The sequence below is a fragment of the Diabrotica virgifera genome, chromosome 2 (genome assembly GCF_917563875.1).
Source record: "Diabrotica virgifera virgifera chromosome 2, PGI_DIABVI_V3a".
Classification (NCBI taxonomy): domain Eukaryota; kingdom Metazoa; phylum Arthropoda; class Insecta; order Coleoptera; family Chrysomelidae; genus Diabrotica; species Diabrotica virgifera.
In genome coordinates, this window is record NC_065444.1 from 237,487,261 (window position 1) to 237,510,351 (window position 23,091).

A 23,091-nucleotide genomic window follows, 5' to 3' on the forward strand; every position below is an offset into this window, starting at 1 on the left:
ATTGAAGTTATGTTATGTATGTGTATTTTGAAAAGGATTTTATATCGCACTCTAGTTAAAAGTATAAAAGTAAATAAAAATAAAAAGAAAGAAGTGGATGAAGTTGAGAAGCATGAGAAAATAAAAAACAAAACTTCTTTGGTCACATCACCGAAACCCACGAAATTTGGAGTTAATGGTCCAGGAAAAACTTAAAATAAAGGGAGGTATCGATAAAGAGAGATGGAAAAATAGAAGAAAAAAGAAAGCGCAAGTTAAAAGTTTTATGAGAATCATGGAGAAACATTCATGTTATGTATATCTGCTAAGAAAAATATTAATTTAGGTAGAAGTTGGGGCATGGATAGGACCATATTTTCAAAATATTTTCAAATATACAGGACCACCCGTATTGACAGGGTGAAACAAACATCTTTTTTTAATGGAAAACCCTTTACATTTTTACATTTTTTGATTTTTCTGGATGTTTACAAACATAACCTTATAACGAGTTTGCTTGAGAATTTTACTAGTATGGCCGTTATTCAAAAATATGTTGTATAATGTTTTTAAACTCTTTTGTATAAACATGCCATTGCTAATGTGCAAAGTGCAATATTCTATTCTTCATCGCAACAACAGTGTTATGTTTTTGGGTTTTCAGGGCTGAGAGAAATAATTTATAAATCTTCCGAATTTATAAATAATTATATATAATTATTTCTCTTTTATTTCTTAAAAATAAATTTGAAGGTGAACTGGGATAAAACTAAAATCAACAAACCAAGAAAAACATATTAAAATATCACATTAGAATAAACATATTATAGAACAAGTAACTGAATACATAGAACAAATCACAAAACTGAGTAAAGAAAGTTGGAATACTTGTGTCACGTTATGAGGCACAATAAACATAGAGTACTACAGCTAATCGTCCAAGGGAAAATAGACAGCAGAAGAGTCCAGGTAGGAGGAGACTCTCGTGGCTCCAAAACGTGCGGAAATGGTTCGGATTGTCATCTGCCGAACTATTTAGATCTGCCGTAAACAAATCCCGAATAGCCATGTTAATTGCCAACGTTCGTTGCCAAAAAAAGAAAGACCTTAATTTAGAAGGTCAGATGACATAAAATGGCGTGTTGAACTGAGATGGCTGCAAATAACATAGGTTAGACAACACTGAAACAAAGAGATCTATGGCCTATGTCCAAAGCTGGTTATTTTTTCACTGTAGAGCAGTACACAGAACTTAACTTGCCTAGTTTATGCTTTATGAGTTAGGATCGACAGTCGTCCGTATGTCCAATTGTACCTATATATAAGCAACTCTATGAAAACAGCGATACTGACCACATACTAACAAGACTATTCACTACACAAAACATAAAATTCGCTAATAATCATAAATGCTTGAGGAAATCATATGTTCGAACTCTCCGTATTTCGATTAGTAGTTAAATTCCCTGAAAGAATTCCCAGAGAGTATTTATGTTTCTGGGTTCTTAATGTTTTGATACCAATGCTTTATCTCCACTATTGGTTTTTTTCAGATAGGACTACTGGAATACCGCAATCTGGAAATCCTGGAACTAACTTTTGTTTAAGCAGTCAACACAATTTTAATTTGTTGATCTATACGCATTTCTATCCGGACATTCCAGTGGCAACGAATACGAGTGACAGGCTTCAAAGTCGTTCTAGGCAGACAATTGTCAAACGTGACCTGTCTGTTGATAGTCACAAAGGTAAGTGTATCTAAGAACAATCTTTTTGGAAAAGTTAAATGTTATGTTTATATGGGATTAGCCATAGTTACGTTGTAATGACAATTATATATTTTACCCAAGAAAATGTTTCGATTTCCACTCCGGAAATCGTTGTCAAAAGTAGGAAATCAAGAACTTAAGACAATAGGGAACTTACATAAATTTTTAAATTCGAAAAAAATGTTATAAATCACAACAGAACATAATTTAAAACATGTATCAAAGATAAAAAAGTTTTGTTTGTCTTTCGTTTGGCCCCTAAAGACGATTAAAAATTCAAATTAAAACAGGTGGTCCAAAACGCGTCGTGACGTCACTCAGTTTTACGTTTACATTTTTCCAATAAAGTAAACAAAATTTTAAATTAGACGTTATAAACGTCAGTAGAAAATACATTTATGTGACGTTACAAGTGTTTTTGATCGTTTGAACTCTTCATAGAAAATTTGTACTTTTACAAAATGGTTTTATTTTCAATAGTAAACCTTCGTTTCTTTCCTTCAAAAACAGTATAAAACTTCAATTTTAACAAACTGGTATATATTATTACAATGACATACGATATATGTCATTAGAATATAAATATTTTTGACTTATTCCACGACGATGAGCTGGCCAAATACCCAAGTAGGTGGAGGCCAATAAACTAAAGAAGGAGAAGAAGAATATACCTAAATATAAGGTTGTGTATAGGTATACGCTAACGTGTACCAAAAAAAAAGTTAGCGTCAGTGATTTCTTATTTTTTATTTGTTTAGTGTTTGTTTTTAAATTAACTATGGAGTGTGGACAATAATTATTTAGTTCTTTTAATGGGTTTAAGAACATTTTAAAACAGTACGATAAAGATAAGAGACTATAAATTAATATATATTTTTTTAGTTATAAATGAAATAGTATTACCGTCCAAGTTTAAAATAAAAGGAAGACCTAAAGCTTTCACAATAATAATTAACTTATTCTGAAGCTATTATCCTTGTGGCATTTTTGTAATCAACTATTCTAAATGGGAACTAAGCCACAATTTAACTAAAAAATTGATTTTATTAACGTTTCGACATCTAAACCGGATGTCGTTGTCAAAATACAAAATATTATTAAATTAAACAAAAATGTTGTTGCTTAGTAAAACATTTTTTCTAATAATTTATTTAATCTGACTAATTTTTGTATTTTGACAATGACATCCGATTTGAACGTCGAAACGTTAATAAAATAATTTTTTTAGTTAAATTGTGGCTTATTTTGCATTTAGAATAGTTGATTATAATAATTCACTTACGTATAAAAATTATTTTAATATTATTTTGTACCTACATGTCATGTCAACTAAATACATATAATTATTTTGCTAACCTAAATATATACTTTTATATAAATATATACATTGATTTATTACAATTAAGTTTGAAACATCTGAAAAGTTCTGCTTCCCTTCCCTTAACAAATATTTTTCTATCAAACAAACACTAAACATATCAAAATAGCATGTACCAAAATATATAGTCACTGCGCAAGCTAAATAATGACGTCACTGGCTTGATGAAGTTTAATTCGCGTCTACCTAACTTTTTTATTTGCGTACACTTTACCGTGTACCTAGACACAGCGAAATATAACCATAATCAAAACTAATGCAAAACTATGTGATGTCACGGGCCGTTTGAACTACTTTATACCGCAGAAGACTTTAAATATGTATTTCTAAGTTATTACGAGTTTTTGAAGCGTGAAATTTTGGAAATCTCATTTTTAATTACTAAATCATTATTAATCAAATGAAATAGAGAATGTGGAGAAATCCCCTTACGAATAATTCACACATCCACCATTTTGGGTTGGGAAAATTTTTTGAATAGAATTAAAAATCCAAACACTAGTTCTTAGAAATGTGTTTCGCCCTCTTCAACCTCTCTGGGCTCATCGGTAAGGATGAGAGGTTGAATATCCTTAGACACATTCCACTCAAAAACAACATTCGAGACCAAGACATAGCAGAAGCGTAGATCTACGCCAAATCTGAAAATGACAGTCTCAAGTTTTAATTCCCTAATTACTCGAAGTAAAACATATGTTTTGAAGAGGGCGAAACACATATCTAAGAACTAGTGTTTGGATTTTTAATTCTATTCAAAAAATTTTCCCAACCCAAAATGGTGGATGTGTGAATTATTCGTAAGGGGATTTCTCCACATTCTCTATTTCATTTGATTGATATCGTACGAGTGGTCGTTAAACCAATAACTTCTCATCTTTTGTTTTAAATCATTATTGAATGAACAAAACTGAACATTATTATCTAATAAAAAAAAATGTGTAAGTTCCCTATTGAGGTGTGTACAAATTGTTGTTATCATTGAAGTTATATCACATCACAGTCAACAAAAAATTGTACTTTGCCTATGGTGGTTGTAGACAACAGCCAGATTCTATGGCTGGAAAGATATGGGGGTGGATGTTTTTATGCTGTGTAATACATCCTCAGAATGATGAAAAAGGAAATAATTAATACAATTAAGAGGCTACAGTAGCGAGCAACAGGTAGCAGCAAACGCGTTCCAATATTGCGGCTCTAATTTTGAATATTTTGTCGAGATATTTGGCACACATATTCGTAATATAATAAAGAATGGCGGTACAGAGCCCAATTTTAGAAATATGTTAATACGTGGAAATTACTCTATAACTAAATAAAATATTGAAAAAAGGAGCCTGTACCGCCATTAAGAAGAAAAAAATAATAAACTTTCTTCAAATAAACTTTTTTATATCATGTCTAGATTTTGTGTAATCTTGGAACTACTAAAATTTTTTATTTCTAACAAGAAATCGAACATATTATAACTAAATAACTAATTAGGCAACATAGAGAAATTATCAGTGTCATTTTGACAAACCTGCGTCAGATTTTCTCTAATTTGTTCTGTCATCTTTATTGATATCAGTCCAGTGCAGTAGTGTGTTAATTTAAGAATTCGTTATAGTTGTTTCATAGGAAAATAGTGTTTATTGATAGTTATTTATTATATTTTTGTTGTTGTTGTATAAGTTGTTGGCCTGTTTGAAATAATAGATTGTTGTTAATTGTGTTTTAGTTCAGTTCTATGTAGGTAGGTAAGTATATTTTACGTAAAAACATTTCGAATTCTAATGCGAGTATAAAGATTTAGGAGGATATTTTATTTTTAACATATTATCAATAGTTTAACGAAATGGGAAAAGTTAATCAAACGACAAATAAAGCGAATAATTCCAAGAAAAAGTCCATTAAAAGCCGTGCCAAAATTATGAGAACATCGAAATTGGAGCCACCACAAATTTTAACAATGTAAGTACCTATGAGAAGTAATCTACTGTTGTCATACATAAAAAAAGTGTGAAAAGTTGTTTCCCATGAAAATGAAATTCGTAATAAATCTATGTTTAGGTACAGAAATCCTGACTACAGTACAAATGCCAATTTTTTTTAGGTAGATATTCATAGTCCTGTCGCCAAGGGGGTACAACGGCCTCCTTTATTCAGATGGTCTTACTCAAGATTTTTTTATGTATCTTGACCCGTAGAACACGAATTTGTTGGGTAACAGTTGATCCGGATGTCGATAAGATTGTTATAAACAAAGAACTTGAGGAATTACATAACAGCGATTTCTCGCAAAACAAAACATTTTTTTTTTTGTATTTTTTGGGTCATTCTAAGCAAAAACTGTTCTGACAAGTTTTTTCGTAGGATGCATAGTTTTCGAGATAAACGCGGTTGAACATAAAATCGAAAAATTGCAATTTTTGAACCCGAAAAAATTTATTTTTGATAAAGGTGATACAGTAGCGATCAACAGGTAGCAAAAACGCGTTCCAAGATTGCGGCTGTAATTTTGAATATTTTTTCGAGATATTTGGCACACGTATTCGTAATAAAATAAAGAATGGCGGTACAGGGCCCAATGTGAAAAATATATTAATATGTGGAAATTACTCTGTAATTAAATACAATATTAAAAAAACGAGCCTGTACCGCCATTAAGAAGAACAAAAAAATACAATTTCTTCAAATAAACTTTTTTATCCGATGCCTAGATTTTGTGTAATTTTGGAACTACTGAAATTTTTTATTTCATTAGTAGTTCCAAAATGACACAAAATCTAGGCATCGGATAAAAAAATTGAAGAAAGTGTATTTTTATAAAAAGTGCAGGAGCTAACAATGCCGAGGAAGATCTATCAGGCTGCATCTCACTTCCCGCCTGTCCAGCACGGTAAAATTCCAACAAAGCTTAGTTCCGAATACTCAGATTACGAGTAGAACTAATCAAAATAATAAATAATCATTCCATGAAGTACGACTTAACCTGGTAGATTTCCCTCGGCCTTCTTAGCTCCGGCAATTCGTTGGCTTGCAAATTTTAGAAGCCACAAGCCACGATTGGTTTAACCAGAAGACTAGTTTTAAGTTTTATTTTATTTTTGATATTGTTAATATTAGAAGTAAAACTTTCGTTCGTCTTTAGCAGATACCGCCACGGCATTCATGCCATCATTTCGTTGTGAACCGATAACGGTAGCCCGAATTTTAGTAGTTCAAAGAGAATGAAATATGCACCTCTGATGGGACCCTAAGAAGGGTTAAAGGGTGTTCTAGAGTGCCTTTGGCGCTCTATGAACTAAATAAAATAATACTGCTCTCGTTTCGCTTCACAATGAAATTATTATTTATTATTATTTTTTCGTACAAATACCTATGTTAACATAAAATTTTCACCCATTTGGGTTTATTTTTATAAATATTTATTTACTAATAACAAAATTGTTTTCGGTTACTTCCATTTAGCGCGCCTATGAGTTAAATTGTCAATAATATTAATCTTACATAATGTCAAAGATTACCAATGTTGCCAAAGTTTATGATACTATCTCCCGAAGTTATATTTTATTGCTACCTGTTGATCGCTACTGTTTACTCTTAAGATAAGAAAGTTACAATATCTCGCCCACGTTATGGAAGGGGATAAATATGTGTTGCTACAAACCATAATGCAGGAAAAAATACAGGGAAAACGAAGTATTGGAAGAAGACGCATCTCATGGCTCAACAATCTGAGAAAGTGGTATAATTGCAGTTTCGTTGACTTGTTCAGAGCTGCAATCTCAAAAGTGAAAATAGCTGTGATGATTACCAGCCAACCTCCTTAGAGGAGACGGTACCTAAAGAAGAAAAAAAAAGAATACATCAAATTCAATATTGTGTGTTTGTGCAATAATTCTGTGTGTTATGTGATTTTATGTTTTGGAGTGTTCGTAATAATGAGTTTTTGGGATAAAAAAGTTGTAAGTTAAGTTTAAGTGTCTCATGATTCAGTGTCCTCTATTATTGGTATGTTTTTGTTGTTGACTTCTTCTTTAACTATTGGCAACCAAAGTCTGCTGCATTCTGCTGAAGAATAGACCACGTTGGAAAGATGCATCAATAGTCATGAAGGAAACGGACATGAAAAAGAGAAAGAAAAATGTGTAGTGAATAATTGTTACTCTAATTGTTCACTTCTTAACACATAGAGAAGACAAAGAGTTTCTTATAGATACATACCTTTTAAATAATTTTTAAGTTGTATAAGTATACCTTAGAATGTACTCTCCATATTAATTTAATTTCCGTAGTAATCCAATTCTCCTTCTCTATCTTTTCAATTTTTTTGCCCGCCCGTTACATTTCCTTCAACTATTATTGTTTCCATGCCTTCTCTTTTTTAGTAATATTAGTCTGGGCTGATTATCGGAGAATAGGCCATTTTTGGAAAAAGTTATTTACCAGCAATTTTATTGCTGGAATCGAATTATAAGATCCTATATATTAATAATATAGTTATGCAAAGTCCTCAGATAGTGTGCTACTTTTTTTATAAACAAAATGGCGCCCGAAAATCGTGTTTTTTTCAATTATTGCTCTATAACTCCGAAGATTTTAACTTTACAACAAAAACACCCAAATAAAAATTCACCGTGATTAAATTCTGCATAGAGACGTGTTTTTCCTGATCTGCTCCGCCGAAAATTTTCCTCAGGAAATGCGGTTTTTCCCAACAAAATCTTTAATTTTCAAATAAAGTTTTAGATAAGTAATTGTCTACCAATAATTAAATAATTTGGTGACTTAAAAGCCTTCTTGGTTTAGATTATAGTTCCAGAAGCTGGTGAAAATTAAACGAATATTTTAGCAACAATTCAATTGTTAATTCATAATTTACGGTCGCAATAATAACCAAAATAATTATGATACACTGATCAAACTTTGAAATCTTATAAAGATGAGATGACTATTTAACATTTTGTCGACAAAATATAATTTTTTAATTTTTTTTCATAATCTTTAAATGTTTAAAAAAATAGTTATAAACAAATTAACGTTTCTCAGAAGGTTTTTATTATATTATAATTTTAAAAAATAGCTAAAGTGCGCATTTCAAATATCTTGAAAATGAATGTTTTAAAACTTTTTTGCAACCATTTGCAAAAAAGTTATGAAACAGCAAAGTAAACATACGATTACTACGGTGTTTATAATTTTTTTTAATTCTTTCAAAGCGTAGAAGTGAGTTTAAAGTACAAGCTAATTATTTACAAAAAAAAAATATCGATTATCAGTTTAATGGTTATATTTTAATTAAAGATTATAAATATATTTTTTTTTGTAATTTACACGCGCGAAAGTAGACTAATACAGTACTGTAGCTAAAATTTTCACTCGGAGCGACGACCGGCCGCGCGGCGTACACTTTTAATAAATAATGTATGCTGCGTGTCAGTCGCTTCGAGTGAACATTTTAGCTTCGACTCTGTATCAGGCCTACTTTTGCGCTAAAAATTACAAAAAAAAAAGTATTTCTAATCTTTGATTAAAATATAACCATTGCACTAATTTTTGACATTCTTTGTGAGTAATTAGATTGTACCATAGACTCACTTTTAAGCTTTGAAACAATTAAAACAAATTATAAACAACGGAGAAATCGTATATTTACTTTGCTGTTTCATAACTTTTTTGCAAATGGTTGGAAATTTTTTTAAAGCATTCATTTTCAAGACCTATGAAATACGCATTTTAAGTATTTTTTAAAATTAGAAAAACAATTTCTGAGAAATGTTAATTTATTTATAATTTTTTTTTTTACATTTAAAGATTATGAAAAATTGATATTTTGTCGACAAAATATTAAATATGCATCACACCTTTATAATCTTTCTAAGTTTGATCAATGTCTCATGATTATTTTGGTTGTTATTGCGACTATAAATTGTTAATTAACAATTGAATTGTTGCTAAAATATTCATTTCATTTTCACCGGCTTCTGACTTTATAATCTATACCAAGAAAGCTTTTATTTCACCAAGCTATATAATTATTGATAAATAATTACTGGACCAAAAAATTTGTTTGAAAATTCGAGATTTTGTTGGGAAAATCCACATTTTCCAAGGAAAATTTTCTTTTTCGAGCAAATCGGGAAAAACTATGTAGAATTAAATTGGGGTGAATTTTTATTTGAGTGTTTTTGGTGTAAAATTAAAATCTTCGGAGTTATAGAGCAATGATTGAAAAAAATACGATTTGTCGGCGCCATTTTGTTTATAAAAAAAGTAGCACACTATCTGCGGACTTTGCATACCTATACAGGGTGTCCCGGAAAATAGTGCGTTCCTTAAAGGTATAGGTAGAAGGCACCATGTAGAACAAAAAACTCTTATAACATTTTTTTTAAATGCAACCGTTTGACCAAAAAATTAAAATGTATTTTGGTAGGCAAATTTAAATCTGACAACTATGTGCGGTACGCAAATTTAAGCATAGACAGTCCCATGTAAATAAATAGATAGAAGATGATAGTAAACAGATGGTTTTAAAGAATCCTGTTTAGTGTCAATGCCGAAAATGTTTTCGAATAGTGAGTGTATTACCTATGATGTTATTACCTATGAATGGTGTTTGTGAAAGGTTACTTGAAACATCTATTCGGTATAATAATTATTTTCAAGTAAGTACAACTTAGTTATTTCAGTTCACAAGTAAACAAATTACTGAGACATTATCTGGTGTATTTAAGTTCCACTGTAAACTATTAAAACTATGTAATTCAGTTAAAGCCCTCAGCAATACTCAGCATTCAACCCATTTAAACCTTACTAAATACATAATACTAGTTCAGTTAAAAGATGTGTTTTTATGTTAAAAGGTGTGTAATTCGTTTAAAATTATGCAATAGGTATTTCAATACATTTCAAAAGAAAATAATTTTAGTAAACAAATAGTAAATACATAAGTATTACCTACTATTAGGTTGGATTATTTTAAATACTGTTAATCACAATCACAAACGAGTTCTTATTATGTTATTATTCCGTAGTGCGTACGATGTTGCCAGTTTATTAAAATTTCCAAACATTAAAATACAGGTATATGGAAAACAATGTTAACTTTTTTTTGGAAACGGTTAACTTTAGAAAAAAATGGTATAGGACTTTGTTGTTCCAAATTGTGTATTCTCTCCATACCTTAAAGGAACGCACTATTTTCCGGGACACCCTGTATTAATAATATATAGGATCTTATAATTCGATTCCAGCAATAAAATTGCTGGTAAATAACCTTTCTTTGTACTTTAATAATTAGACCAGCGTATTCTAACTATTTTTTTTCTTCAAAATTTAAAGATTATGCAAAAAAAAAGAAAAATTTATATTTTGTCGATAAAATATTAAATAAGCATCTCATCTTTATAATCTTTATAAGTTTGATCAATGTATCATGATTATTTTGGTTATTATTGCGATCGTAAATTGTTGCTAAAATATTCGTTTAATTTTCACCGGCTTCTAGAATTACAATCTATACCAAGAAAGCTTTGATGTCACTAAGTTATTTAATTATTGATTAATAATTACTTACCTAAAACTTTATTTGAAAATTAGAGTTTTTGTTAGAAAAACCCGCATTTTCCGAGGAAAATTTTCGTCGGAGCAAATCGTGAAAAACATATCTCTATGCAGAATTTAATTGCGGTGAATTTTTATTTGGGTTTTTGTTGTAAAGTTACAATCTTCGGAGTTATAGAGCAATAATTGAAAATAATACGATTTGTCGGCGCCATTTTGTTTATAAAAATAGTAGCACACTATCTGCGGATTTTGCATACCTATATTAATATATAGGATCTTATAATTCGATTCCAGCTATAAAATTGCTGGTAAATAACTTTTCCATGAATTTTGCTAATTAGCCCAGAGTATATGTCCAATATATTTTAGTATATTTTGATTGATAGTTATTGTGAGTTTAGTGTTTATGTTAAGTTCTTCTAGTATTGAATTATTTATGCAATGTGCGGACCATGGTAACATTCAACGGTAGACCCACGTTTCATATATGTCATTATAGGCCTCGAATCATATTTTTTGTTGGTCCATGTATGTGAAGCTTAGGTGGCGATAGATAGGAAATACTAATGCTCGAACAAGGCGTAGTTTTGTGTTTTTTTTATATCAGTATTCTTCCATATTTTTGTTAGTTTGACTGTAGTCATACAGGGTGGGGCATTAGTGTGACAAAGTCCAATTACTCGTTTGTCGTAAGAGATACGAAAAAAATTATTTAGGTAAAAGTTGGGACACAGATAGGACCATAATTTAAAAATATTTTCAAATATACAGGGTCACACGTATTGGCAACGTGACACAAACTTTTGTTTTTATAATAGAACAATCTGTATATTTTTACATTTTTGGATTCTCCTCGATGTCTTCTTTCATAAAATATAGGGTTTTGTAATATTATACGATATAGTTTAAAAGATAATTAGGTTTTTTTGTTAATTTCGTAGCGACATTCACACCCTGTAGAATTGTAGTGAATAAACGTCAAAATTTCCATTTGTGTTCAAACAAATTTTAATATATTCTACTATTGTTAGACATTATTAATATAGCGAAATGTTTAATTTTAGTATACAGGGTTAGTCAAAGAATGAGCATTTTCTGAGTTTTCTTAAATGGAACACCCTGTATTTTAGTATTGTAATGAAATGATATTTTATGGTATTTTTTTTATTTCTTAAGCATTCCTTATACCTAAGTGCTTTAATTTGTGAGTTATTCGTGATTCTTTAAGCCAAACATTAATTGCAACAAAAATTATCTGATTACCTTCGCAGTTGAAGTTTTATCAGAGTTTTTATTCATTACTATGCACAAACTCTAATAGTGAGAAGAAATTTTTTTAATAAATGTTTTTTGCAGCAACGTATAAGAACTTACATACCAGACAAGACAGGTATGAGCGAATGTTAAGTCAAGGACATAAGTCATCACTAGCTCCCAGTAAAACTACTAGAGAAACGCAATGCCTAGATATGAAAAAGAAAATAATCGAGATGTTGCATACTGGAAAACGGATAACGTAAGTAATTATTTAGTAACTTATGCAGAAATTTTTTATTTTGTATATATATTCTTGTTTTCAAGTATCTCCCACCTTTCGTCACCAAGCAATGAGCCCATATCTCTCATTGTATTACACATAAATTGTAATCAATTGTAATATTCATCAGTCAGAATTGAAACTCAAAGCCAAAACTCTTCATTTTCATTGAAGTTTTCTTTCAGCGTCCACGCCACACACCCACGTAAAACTAACACAAAATTGTTTGATAAAAATGAAATCAGGAACCGGTGAACACAACTTCTATGAACAAGATACTTACTATTTACTGTTGTAGTTTCCTGATCTGGGGCCCCAATCACTTCTTTTCTCTTCTATGCACACTACACCAAATAACAACTTTTGATAGTTTCTGGATCACGCCAATGGTTATTTTTAGTCGAAATGTTTTATCATTTCACGGACGGTACTATGTATGTTTCTGCCATTTGTCAATTACTGGTACTGTCTCTTCCGCATATGCGCAATAAAAATTCTTCTGTACCCTGCGCGTATAATTTTAGCTGTGTGTTTTTGAAAGTTAATATTTAAACATTTAGCTGCGAAAGTGGTTTGCGCTAACAATCATTTTTATTACAGTTTACAGGATTACGGTTTTAGTGTTTTCTATTTTGTGAACAATGATGTCTTCTTCTTCTTCTTCTTCTTCTTCTTCTTCGTCCAGCCATTCACGTCCACATCTAAACATAAGCCTCTTCAAGTCTTCCTTTCCATTGTTTTTTATTGTACGCTACTTGTAGCCAATTTTTCCCGGCAGTTCGTTTCAGATCATCTGTCCATCTCATATGAAGTGTGCCTCTGGGTCTTTTGTGTTGGTATGGTCTCCAGATTAGAATTGTTCTGTGCCATTTGTTTAGATCGCTCCTAGCTACATGTCCAGCGTATTTCCATGATGTACTTAGGCGAAATTGAATTTGGAAATTTGTATTGAATTGGATTGTTCGTAGATTGATTTTGAGTTTTTCTATTAACACGTTCAGCCCCGGCATGACATTTTTTTATGAGATCTGCGGAACGGACATTAATTTTACTTAAATTATCAAATATGACCCTTTAAATAACCCACAATATAATTTTCATTTCAAATCTGGTCTTTTTTGTGTTTCATTTATGTAGCAGTAAATGTGAGAGACACGGATGGCTCACTCGGTCTGTATAATTTTTAAATAAATAAAATAATAAAAAAAAATTTGCTGTGAGACACACCCGTAAGCTCACGCGGTCCGACAAGATCACAGCACCGTGAGACAGCATCTGTGTCACGCGGGGCTTAACGTGTTAATTAGACCAACAAAAAATTCAAACGTGTATGGTCAAACATTTATGTACATACATTTATTTGCAGGCAATGGCAGGCTAGAAAAACATTTAGCCATTATTTGGGCTGCATATTACGAAGAATTGTTAAAGGACCAGATCAAGATGACCATGTCGAGATTGTCTTGAAATTTATGCAGAAAGCCTCAAATTATTTGAGAACTCCGTTCAACGTTAAGGTGTGTCTATTAAATATGTAATTAGGTTAAGTTTTAATTTGAGTAAAATGAATATTATTAAAAGAATTAATATAAAAATTAAACTCACCAGGCTTCAGGGTTGAATGGCGTCGATATTCACGGGCCGAGCTTTCGACGTCCTCTCTGACGTCGTCTTCAGGGTTTCCGTGGTCTCAGACTCTGAGCCCTTAGACACTACACTGATCTACACTACAGTAATACTCTACAGTATTGCGGCGAACAGTGACCAGTGTTGTGTTTGGGGGCTCAGGAAACTGAGTTCCAGGAAGCCCTGAAGATGACGTCAGAAAGGACGTTCATAGCTTGGCCCTGTGAATATCGACGCGGTTGAATCCGGAAGCCTGGTGAGTTTAATTTTAATATTAATTTTTGTAATAATATTCATTTGAGCTTTAAGTTTAATTGTATTAACCGCGGAAACATTTCCGAACGTTATTTACAGACACCAAGTCAGAAACTCGATTACAAAGATAGAGCAGCTGTTATAGCTAAACAATTAAACGACTTCTTGTACCTGTACAACAGAGAAACGGATATGTACGTCGACAAAACTGAAAAAACTGGTCAAATACCAAAGAAAATTTATAATGAGTTTCTAGAAAACGCTAGGTAAGTTTTAGAAATAGTATAATCATATTCACATCAGATTGGACACAGGTTCGAACCCAGGCCCACAGAATTTTTAATTTCAAATGTAACAATTAAAATGTCTAAGTAATTAAAGACCTGAAATGCTAATAGATCTAAGTGATACTTTTTACAAATATCCTTTTATTGTTGCTAAGTTATCTATGTCCCTATGCCAATGCACTGCCAAAAGATCTGTTGGAATTTTTTGTGGCCATTTGGAGAGTGTTTGGCACATAGACCTTTTAGCGCAGTGCATTGGCATAGGGTCATAGATCACTTAGCAACAATAAAACGATATTTGTAAAAAATAGCACTTAGATCTATTAGCATTTCAGGTCTTCAATTAGTAATTAATTTCAAAGTAGATCTCATTTTATTTTCTTAGAGATCTTACATTATAATATATAATACTATATATAATACTTAGAACCAGGAACTTAGCATCTTTGAACTTAGCCAGGTTTGCGCTCTTCGGTACACGGTTGTCGCAATCCCTAATTTGCTTGTTGTTATTCGGGTTAGTTTCTCCTTTTCGGATCCTATTCATGGTTCGGTTCCTATTCGATTCGGTTCTCCATGGTCTTATATAAAATAGGGGTATGTTAATTTTGGGGCTGATGTAATTCATCTTTGGACGGGTAATATATCCACGAAGTACTTGCCGTGGCACCTGTTACTGAGTATGTGCCTGTCGTTGGTGAATGTAGCGGTATTTTCATTTTTTTTTTCGGACGCCATTTTGTGACACTTTACTTCTGTAACGTTGAAATGTTTTGCCCCTGCTCAGGCGCTAATTTGTATAGGGTAGCTCTGTTAGACAACAGACTCAGTAAAACATAGGTTTAATTTAAATGAAAATATATTCTTGTAATCCAACAAAATAAAATAAAAACAATAAAATAGTATCTACTAGACGTGAAAAATACGATGTTATTTTAGTACATTCACACACATCGACAAAAGGACAGGCAGTGGATATCAGAATGAAGATGCGAGTAATTTCACGGTTTGGAGAGTAACGGGCCGCGAGCGATTCATCAATTCTGAACCGCAACACCATTTGGCTTGAAGCCATATGTTAAAGCCAGTTTGATTCTCGCCAGATCAGTGCTCCGGGTCGAACCAGTTGAGTATTCAGATCAGTACTCCATAGGCTCCGGTTTGGCTCCAACTGAATACGTTGAAGCCCGGTTGGCCACCAGGCAATTTCCGATGAGCTAGTTGAGTTCTTACCAGATCAATTCTCCACCTTGAACTATATTGAGTCTTACCTCGATCGCTATTTTATACATTATTTAGGCGAGCCACCTCTTCGCTTCCGATGGTCGTAGTGGGAAATAGGGGATTCGGACAAATAATCCCCAGACAAATAATCCCGGACAAAAAATCCACAGACAAAAAATCCCCACAAATAGTCCCATAAATAATCCACGGACAAATAATCCCCGAGCAAACAATTCCCACAAAAATCCCGGACAAATAGTCTCCATAAATTTTTGGGACAAAATATCCCCACAAAAAATTCCGGACAAAAAATCTCCAAGAAATATTTGCTGCCGAATAGTTCTCCAATCGCCATGAAACCGCTTTTAGTCAGAAAAATAATGATTAGCAATTAAGATTAAGCATGAATTTTAATTTCGATTACCAAATTTGGAATTCCAATTCCATGCCTATAATTATAATAACGACGTAAATTGGAATTAAAGTTTATCGACATTTACAATTTACTACGTTATTATAAAAAATTCAGATTTGGTGCAGTGATATTTAGTAGTAGAGCAATTTTATTGCATTTGAGTGACATTACATTTAAAAAAATAAGTGTGCGGTGTCCTTTACAAAAAGAAACGGGTTTTTTTTGCACTACAATCAAAATTATCGATTTCAGGACCGAAGTTATCATCACGAATATACAATGTTTTGAACATAGTTATTCAAAGCAGAGTGAGCAAAATATTTAAGCGAATAATTACAACATGATTCCCACAGCCTTAGATCATTCCCCCCATGATTTTTGAAAAAACTCGTACTCTTTTGTAATGTACAATTTAAAGTTTTCGGCATGGTATTGGAATTAGGAATTTGATAATCGAAATTACAATTCATACTTAATCGTAATCATTATTTTCGTGTCGAAAAGCGGTTTCATGGCGTTTGCTAATATAACTCATGCGCTGAGGAATTGCTATAATTCTCATGCAATCGACCCAAAAAACATTTGAGTCGATTGCATTCATGGGAAAACTTTTATAGAACTATTCAGCAGCACATATTTTTGGGGGATTTTTTGTCCAAAATTTTTTGTGGAGATTATTTGTCCGGAATTTTTTGTGTGGATTTTTTGTCCGGGGATTATTTGTTCTAGCTTCGAGAAATAGTTAGAGCGCGCATAGCTGTCGCGTTGAAGACTCGAACTGGATGCCGTATCGGTAACCATCGTCACAAAGCTTTCATTTCACCATTTAACATTAAAAAATTCATTTTTTTTTTCAGAGAATGTGACCTGGAGGAGTTGTTGATATACCAGACCACGCAAAATGTGCCAAGCTATGCTGCAAATCAAAGCTTTCCAGGTTTGTTAAAGTGTATTCCAGCAATACCAAAGCATTACGGCCTCAAACCCCCTACTAAAATAAATAAAGCAAGAGCAAACATTAAAGGTCCCGCACAAGTTGAAGTCCACCACTAAGCATTTGTTTTGGTGTAGTAATGGTGAAAACGAATTGATAAAGAACCAAAGATTTTTCGTAACCGATACCAATCGTACTATTATCAAAGAAAATAAGATTTTTTATCTACCTAGAGACTTGTTTTTTGATTGATTTTGGCTTAACGGTTATAAAAAGTTCATAACCTATATGTACTCAATTATGAATCAAAGACGCCTAAAAACTGTTTTATATTATATTCTACGTAAATAAGATGTTGTCCTATTGGTCCATGGTGCTAGTTTATTTATAGCCAGGAAAAATGTATATTTAAGCAGAAAATATCTTCAAAACAATATTCTTTCATGAAATTAGTTTTTTTACAGATTATTTCAGAGGAGTCTTCTTTTTTGTATTCGATCTATAGCTTCTGTAAAAATGCCCTTATTTCTCGAGTATTCAGGAAGTAACAGAAAAGTGTAAAGAAATGTTTGGAAATCTTTAAAAAACATAACAAAAAGAATATACTATAATAGAGCTAGAGCTCAATTTTAAACTGTATTTAAAAATTGAACTTTGAAATGTATTAATATGTAATTTTTGATTCCTGAAAATGAAAACGTAATTTTAAGACTTAATCGCTACACCATAATACAGATAAAAAAAGCTGAGTCTGTTGCTGACTCTTTTGCCATATCTATTAATAAAAAAATGCTTTTATAATTTTTAAGCCTATAACTCAAAAATGAAATTCTTATTACAAATCATTATGTCGGATTCCAGTAGAGCGGTGGAATGAGACTGAAATAACGTAAATCTGCACTGGACTGAACACTCCAGTGAGCAATCCACTCCAGTTGAATGGAATGACGGTCTATTTTTCAATTCAGCTCGCTCATTCCAGCGTCACTGGAATATTTTGAACGGTCAATCCAGTACTTGATTATTGCATTAAGGGATTAAATCACTTTCAATGGTGTTACCGATCTTACAGCTTTTGAATAACTGGAAAATGTGGACGATATGATCCAGTTCAGCACTGTGCTGGATAACTACCTGAATTACTGGGGGAAATAATGTGAACCAGGATTAATGTCAACCTACACTGGAATGAAACATTCCAGTGATTATTCCAGAACGACGGTCTATTTTTGATTCCAGCTCGCCCATTACAGCGCCACTGGAATAGTGTGAACGACCAATTCAATGCTTGATAATGGCATTGAAGCATTGTCACTATAGTGTTACCGATCTTACGGCTTTTGAATAACTGGAATAATGTAGACGATATGATCCAGTCCAGCACTGTGCTGGATAACTACCTGGATTACTGGAGGACATAATGTGAACCAGGTTTAATGTCAACCTGCACTGGAATGAAACATTCCAGTGATTATTCCAGAATGACAGTCCATTTTTGATTCCAGCTCGCCCATTCCAGCGCCACTGGAATAGTGTGCTCGACCAATCCAATGCTTGATAATGGCATTGAAGCATTGCCACTATAGAGTTACCGATCTTACAGCTTTTGAATAACTGGAATAATGTAGACGATATAATCCAGTCCAGCACTGTGCTGGATAACTACCTGGATTACTGGAGGAAATAATGTGAAAAAGGTTGAATGTCAACCGGCACTGGAATGAAACATTCCAGTGCAGGTTGCATGAAACATTCCAGTGATTATTCCAGAATGACGGTCTATTTTTGATTCCAGCTCGCCCATTCCAGCGCCACTGGAATAGTGTGAACGACCAATCCAATGCTTGATAATGGCATTAAAGCATTGTCACTATAGTGTTACCGATCTTGCAGCTTTTGAATAACTGGAATAATGTAGACGATATGATCCAGTCCAGCACTGTGCTGGATAACTACCTGCATTACTGGAGGAAATAATGTGAAACAGGTTTAATGTCAACCTGCACTGGAATGAAACATTCCAGTGATTATTCCAGAATGACGGTCTATTTTTGATTCTAGCTCGCCCATTCCAGCGCCACTGGAATAGTGTGCACGGCCAATCCAATGCTTGATAATGGAATTGAAGCATTGTCACTATAGGGTTACCGATCTTACAGCTTTTGAATGACTAGAATAATGTGGACGATATGATCCAGTCCAGCACTATACTGGATTAAGTCGCTGGATAATTGGACTGGAAAAATGTGAACCGGACACATTATTCCCATTATTCCAGTCCAATAATCCAGCTAGTTAATCCAGTACAGTGCTGGACTGGATGATATCGTTTACATTATTCTACTCATTCAAAAGCTGTAAGATCGGTAACACTACAGCATTGTTTAAAAAATAATAGTTGGTTAACGCAATGAATAAATTTGTTTAATTCTAATTGAGAAAGTCGCCAGATGTCACCACCATTTCTGTCAGGGTTGCAATGCCACGCTTAACTACGATAAATCCAAACTACATAGACATTAAGTTGAAATATTCATAACACACCATTTCGCATACATATTAAGAAAAATAAATATATGGAAGAATATATTTAGAAATTGAATTAATGACGTCATGCTACTATACATTATACATATGACATGACATCATTAATTCCATTTCTAAATATATTCTTCCATATACAGTCGAACCCGCTTATTAGAGTACCGGTTATAGGAATATCCCGATTTATGGAATATAAATTCGAGGTCCCGAAACGTTTCCATTTACCCTTTAATAAATTTATCCGTTTATTGGAATATGGTTTAGTAACCTCATACCGCTTTTTAGAATAATTTTTTTCAGGTCAACAAATAAATTTTACGTACAATTTCCTAAAAATTTTAAATTTGCCTGATATAATGGTTTGTCGGTAAGAGCTTCGAAAGCCTGCTGTTTTGTATATTATTACGGGTTGTCAGGTACCTAATAAACACTTTATTACTGTGTTATGAGTAAACGCTCCTTTCCCACAGAAAATTCAATCGTATGCCGACAAGGTCATAAAATAATTTCATTTGTCCATAAATTTCTATTGGCACACACAGGTACATTGCCACACACTTGGCTATTTCTAGAAACAGCATTTTTCTATAAGATTATTTATTACCAGTAATTGATCGTTTGTTGGGAAGTCATTTCTAAAACCCAATTTCGATTTATTGTCTAATCGTTTCGTAATTATTTTTGTAAATAGATTATAAATTTTGATTGACATAAAAAGACCTAAAACCATATGCATATACATATTGACATAGTATGTACTATTATAACGTATATTCGGTACACTTATTTCAGCTAGCCACCAATGATCGGTTATTAGAGTATCCCGCTTATAAAAATATTTTTGCTTGGCACGAAGGCTATTCTAATAGCGGGTTCGACTGTATTTATTTTTCTTAATATGTATGCGAGTTAATGTGTTATGAATAGGATCGTATATAACTTGGTGTCTATGCATTTTGAATTTATCGTAGTTACGCCTGACGTTGCAACCCTGCAAACAAATTTATTCATTGCGTTGACCAACTATTCTTTTTCAAACAATGACTATAGTTACAATGCTTTAATGCCATAATAAAGTACTGGATTGCCCGTTCACGTTGTTCCAGTGACGCTGGAATAGGCGAACTGGAATGAAAAGTAGTCAGTCACTCCGGTCAACAGGACTGGATTGATCAGTGGAATGGTTCATTCCTGTGCAGGTTTACATTATTCCAGTGGCATTTCACCGCTCTACTGGTATGCTGCACTGGAATAATATGAACAGAACATGCAGAACACTTTTTTTTGTCATGAAAGCCAAAACTAAGCGTGTAATACCTAATTAGGACACTTTTTTATCCTGAAAGCCAAAATTCAATACAAAAGAGATATCTAACTAGAAATTTCGATTGTTGAATATTTATTTTTAGAGGACCAATTTTTGGGTATAACCCTTTTGCTAATAATTTTTCTTATGTATTTTTTGTACACCGTTTTAATTTGAAATAAATGCCAATAAAAACGCACATTGTACTTGCACAATTAAATTACATACATAGTATTTTTATTATCAAGAAATTGTATACATATATTATTATCGGGTGCAACGGGGAATTCCCCTCCCCCGTAGATCCGCCACTGTTCAGTAGTTCTCTAAAGATAAGGCGGAACTGCAGCTATGCTGGTATTGGATAAGTGCGAACCATTTATGAAAACATGATAATTCTTATGTCGTCCTAGCAGCACATTTTCTATCGCACTTCTTCTATGTAGTTTTTTGAGAACTTTTGGGAGGTTTTCTGAAGACTAATAAAAAAAGAAGCAACACCCAATGGATTGACCATATCATGTTATTTTAGAGAACTTAATATTTCTAGTAAGAAAGGTTTTTCTTATTTTATCTAAGAATACGAAATAAATTTGGTATTTTAATAAGGTTGAATCTGTCTCATTTACTACATCAGTAGTCACTTTTTTATGATATCTATCGGTTACTTAGAATTATTGGTTAAAAGCATTTACTTTCAGTATTATTACACTATTAGATCTTTTCTATTAATAACGTCACTGGTCCTGTTCTTATTGGTTGGTAACATTTTTTATTAATTTTTTGTGATATTTTTGCATTGTCTACTTTTTATCATTTATGATAACATTTCTGTGATATTGAATAGAGATGTGTTATTCCAAAAACAGAAATATCGTACCTATGTAGCATTGACAATGAAACCAGTACTGTTAGAAATTAAACCCAATTTAATTTATTGAAAAGAAAGTATTTACCATGTTATTTTTGCTTTATGTTACGTTAATGTAGATATTTATTTACTACCATTCAACTACAAGGACTAAAATGTCTTGGAGACATTTTAAAATGTATTAACTTTAATTTAATAACTTGACTTTAGATAGACTTAAGGTTTGTTCCAACCGACTTTTTATACCGTTCTATGCACAGGCGTCGACTTGTCACCGTTTCGAGAACGGTGACATACATGAACAAGTTGGTATGCTCTTAAAACTCTTTGTGAGTGATTAAAAACATAGTGTATGAAACGCACAAACACATATAAATTAATAATAAATAATTTTGACAGATTATTGGAGAGTATTTCCGTACTATATCATCTGTAATTTTATAATTCGTATTGCTAAAGATACGAATTATAAAATTACAGATGATATGTTGTTCTGAAGCTATTTCTTGTGGCATTTTTATAATTAACTATTTTCTATGGGAAATAAGCCACAATTTTACTAAAAAAATGAATTTATTAACGTTTCGAAGCCCAAATCGGGTTTCGTTGTCGAAGTATTTTGTATTTTGACAACGAAACCCGATTTGGGCTTCGAAACGTCAATGAATTCATTTTTTTAGTAAAATTGTGGCTTATTTCCCATAGAAAATAGTTAATTACAGATGATATAGTACGGAAAAAAGGAAAATTCCCTGTCCAATGGCTTGTATCTACCTTTATCCCTTTGCCAAAAAAGAACAACGCAACAAAGTGTCAAGAGCACCGACTGATAAGTCTGATGAGCCATTCTTTAAAAATACTCCTCAAAGTTCTTCACTACAGAATCTCCACAAAATGCGATAAGGTTATTGGTTGCTCACAATTTGGATTTCGAAAAGGCCTGGGCACCAGGGAAGCACTAGTTGCAGCCCAAGTGCTAGCTCAGAACTGCTACGATCAAAGGAAAGATGTAATGATGTGCTTTATAGATTATGAAAAAGCCTTCGATCGAGTACAACATCATAAACTCGTACATTTACTAAAACAACTCGACATAGATCAAAAAGACATTCGTTGCATAGAGGCTCTTTACTGGAATCAAACAGCTGTCGTCAAGGTGGATAATGAAACAACGCAAGCTCAAAAAATTCTCAGAGGTGTAAGACAGGGATGCATTCTCTCCCCACTACTGTTCAATCTATATTCAGAAAGTATCTTTCAGGAAGCTCTTGAGGAATGCGAAAGCGGCATCAAAGTAAATGGTACCTGGGTCAATAATATACGATATGCGGATGACTCGGTCTTAATAGCAGACAATATAGAGACCTCCAAAACCTTCTTAATAAAATTGGAGAGCATAGCGAGAACACGGGACT

At 32.6% G+C, this 23,091-nt stretch overlaps 1 protein-coding gene across 3 annotated transcripts in view; it reads left to right on the forward strand.

The window, feature by feature from the left end:
• LOC114333858 (tubulin polyglutamylase TTLL5) overlaps window positions 1-21,004 on the forward strand; it is an 82,932-nt gene extending 61,928 nt beyond the window's left edge. Inside the window, exons 9-14 of one of the 3 annotated variants that reach the window (XR_007696608.1) lie at window positions 1,533-1,727; window positions 12,034-12,193; window positions 13,581-13,731; window positions 14,195-14,361; window positions 16,879-18,652; window positions 18,943-21,004. Coding sequence is in view for 1 of the 3 variants with exons in the window: in XM_028283851.2 (XP_028139652.2) it covers window positions 1,533-1,727; window positions 12,034-12,193; window positions 13,581-13,731; window positions 14,195-14,361; window positions 16,879-17,074 (869 nt within the window). In the remaining 2 variants the exon portion in view is untranslated. Of the gene's footprint in view, window positions 1-1,532; window positions 1,728-12,033; window positions 12,194-13,580; window positions 13,732-14,194; window positions 14,362-16,878 lie in introns of all 3 variants that reach the window. The other 2 variants (XR_007696609.1, XM_028283851.2) reach the window with 2 other exon arrangements.
• The last annotated feature ends 2,087 nt before the right edge of the window (window positions 21,005-23,091 follow it).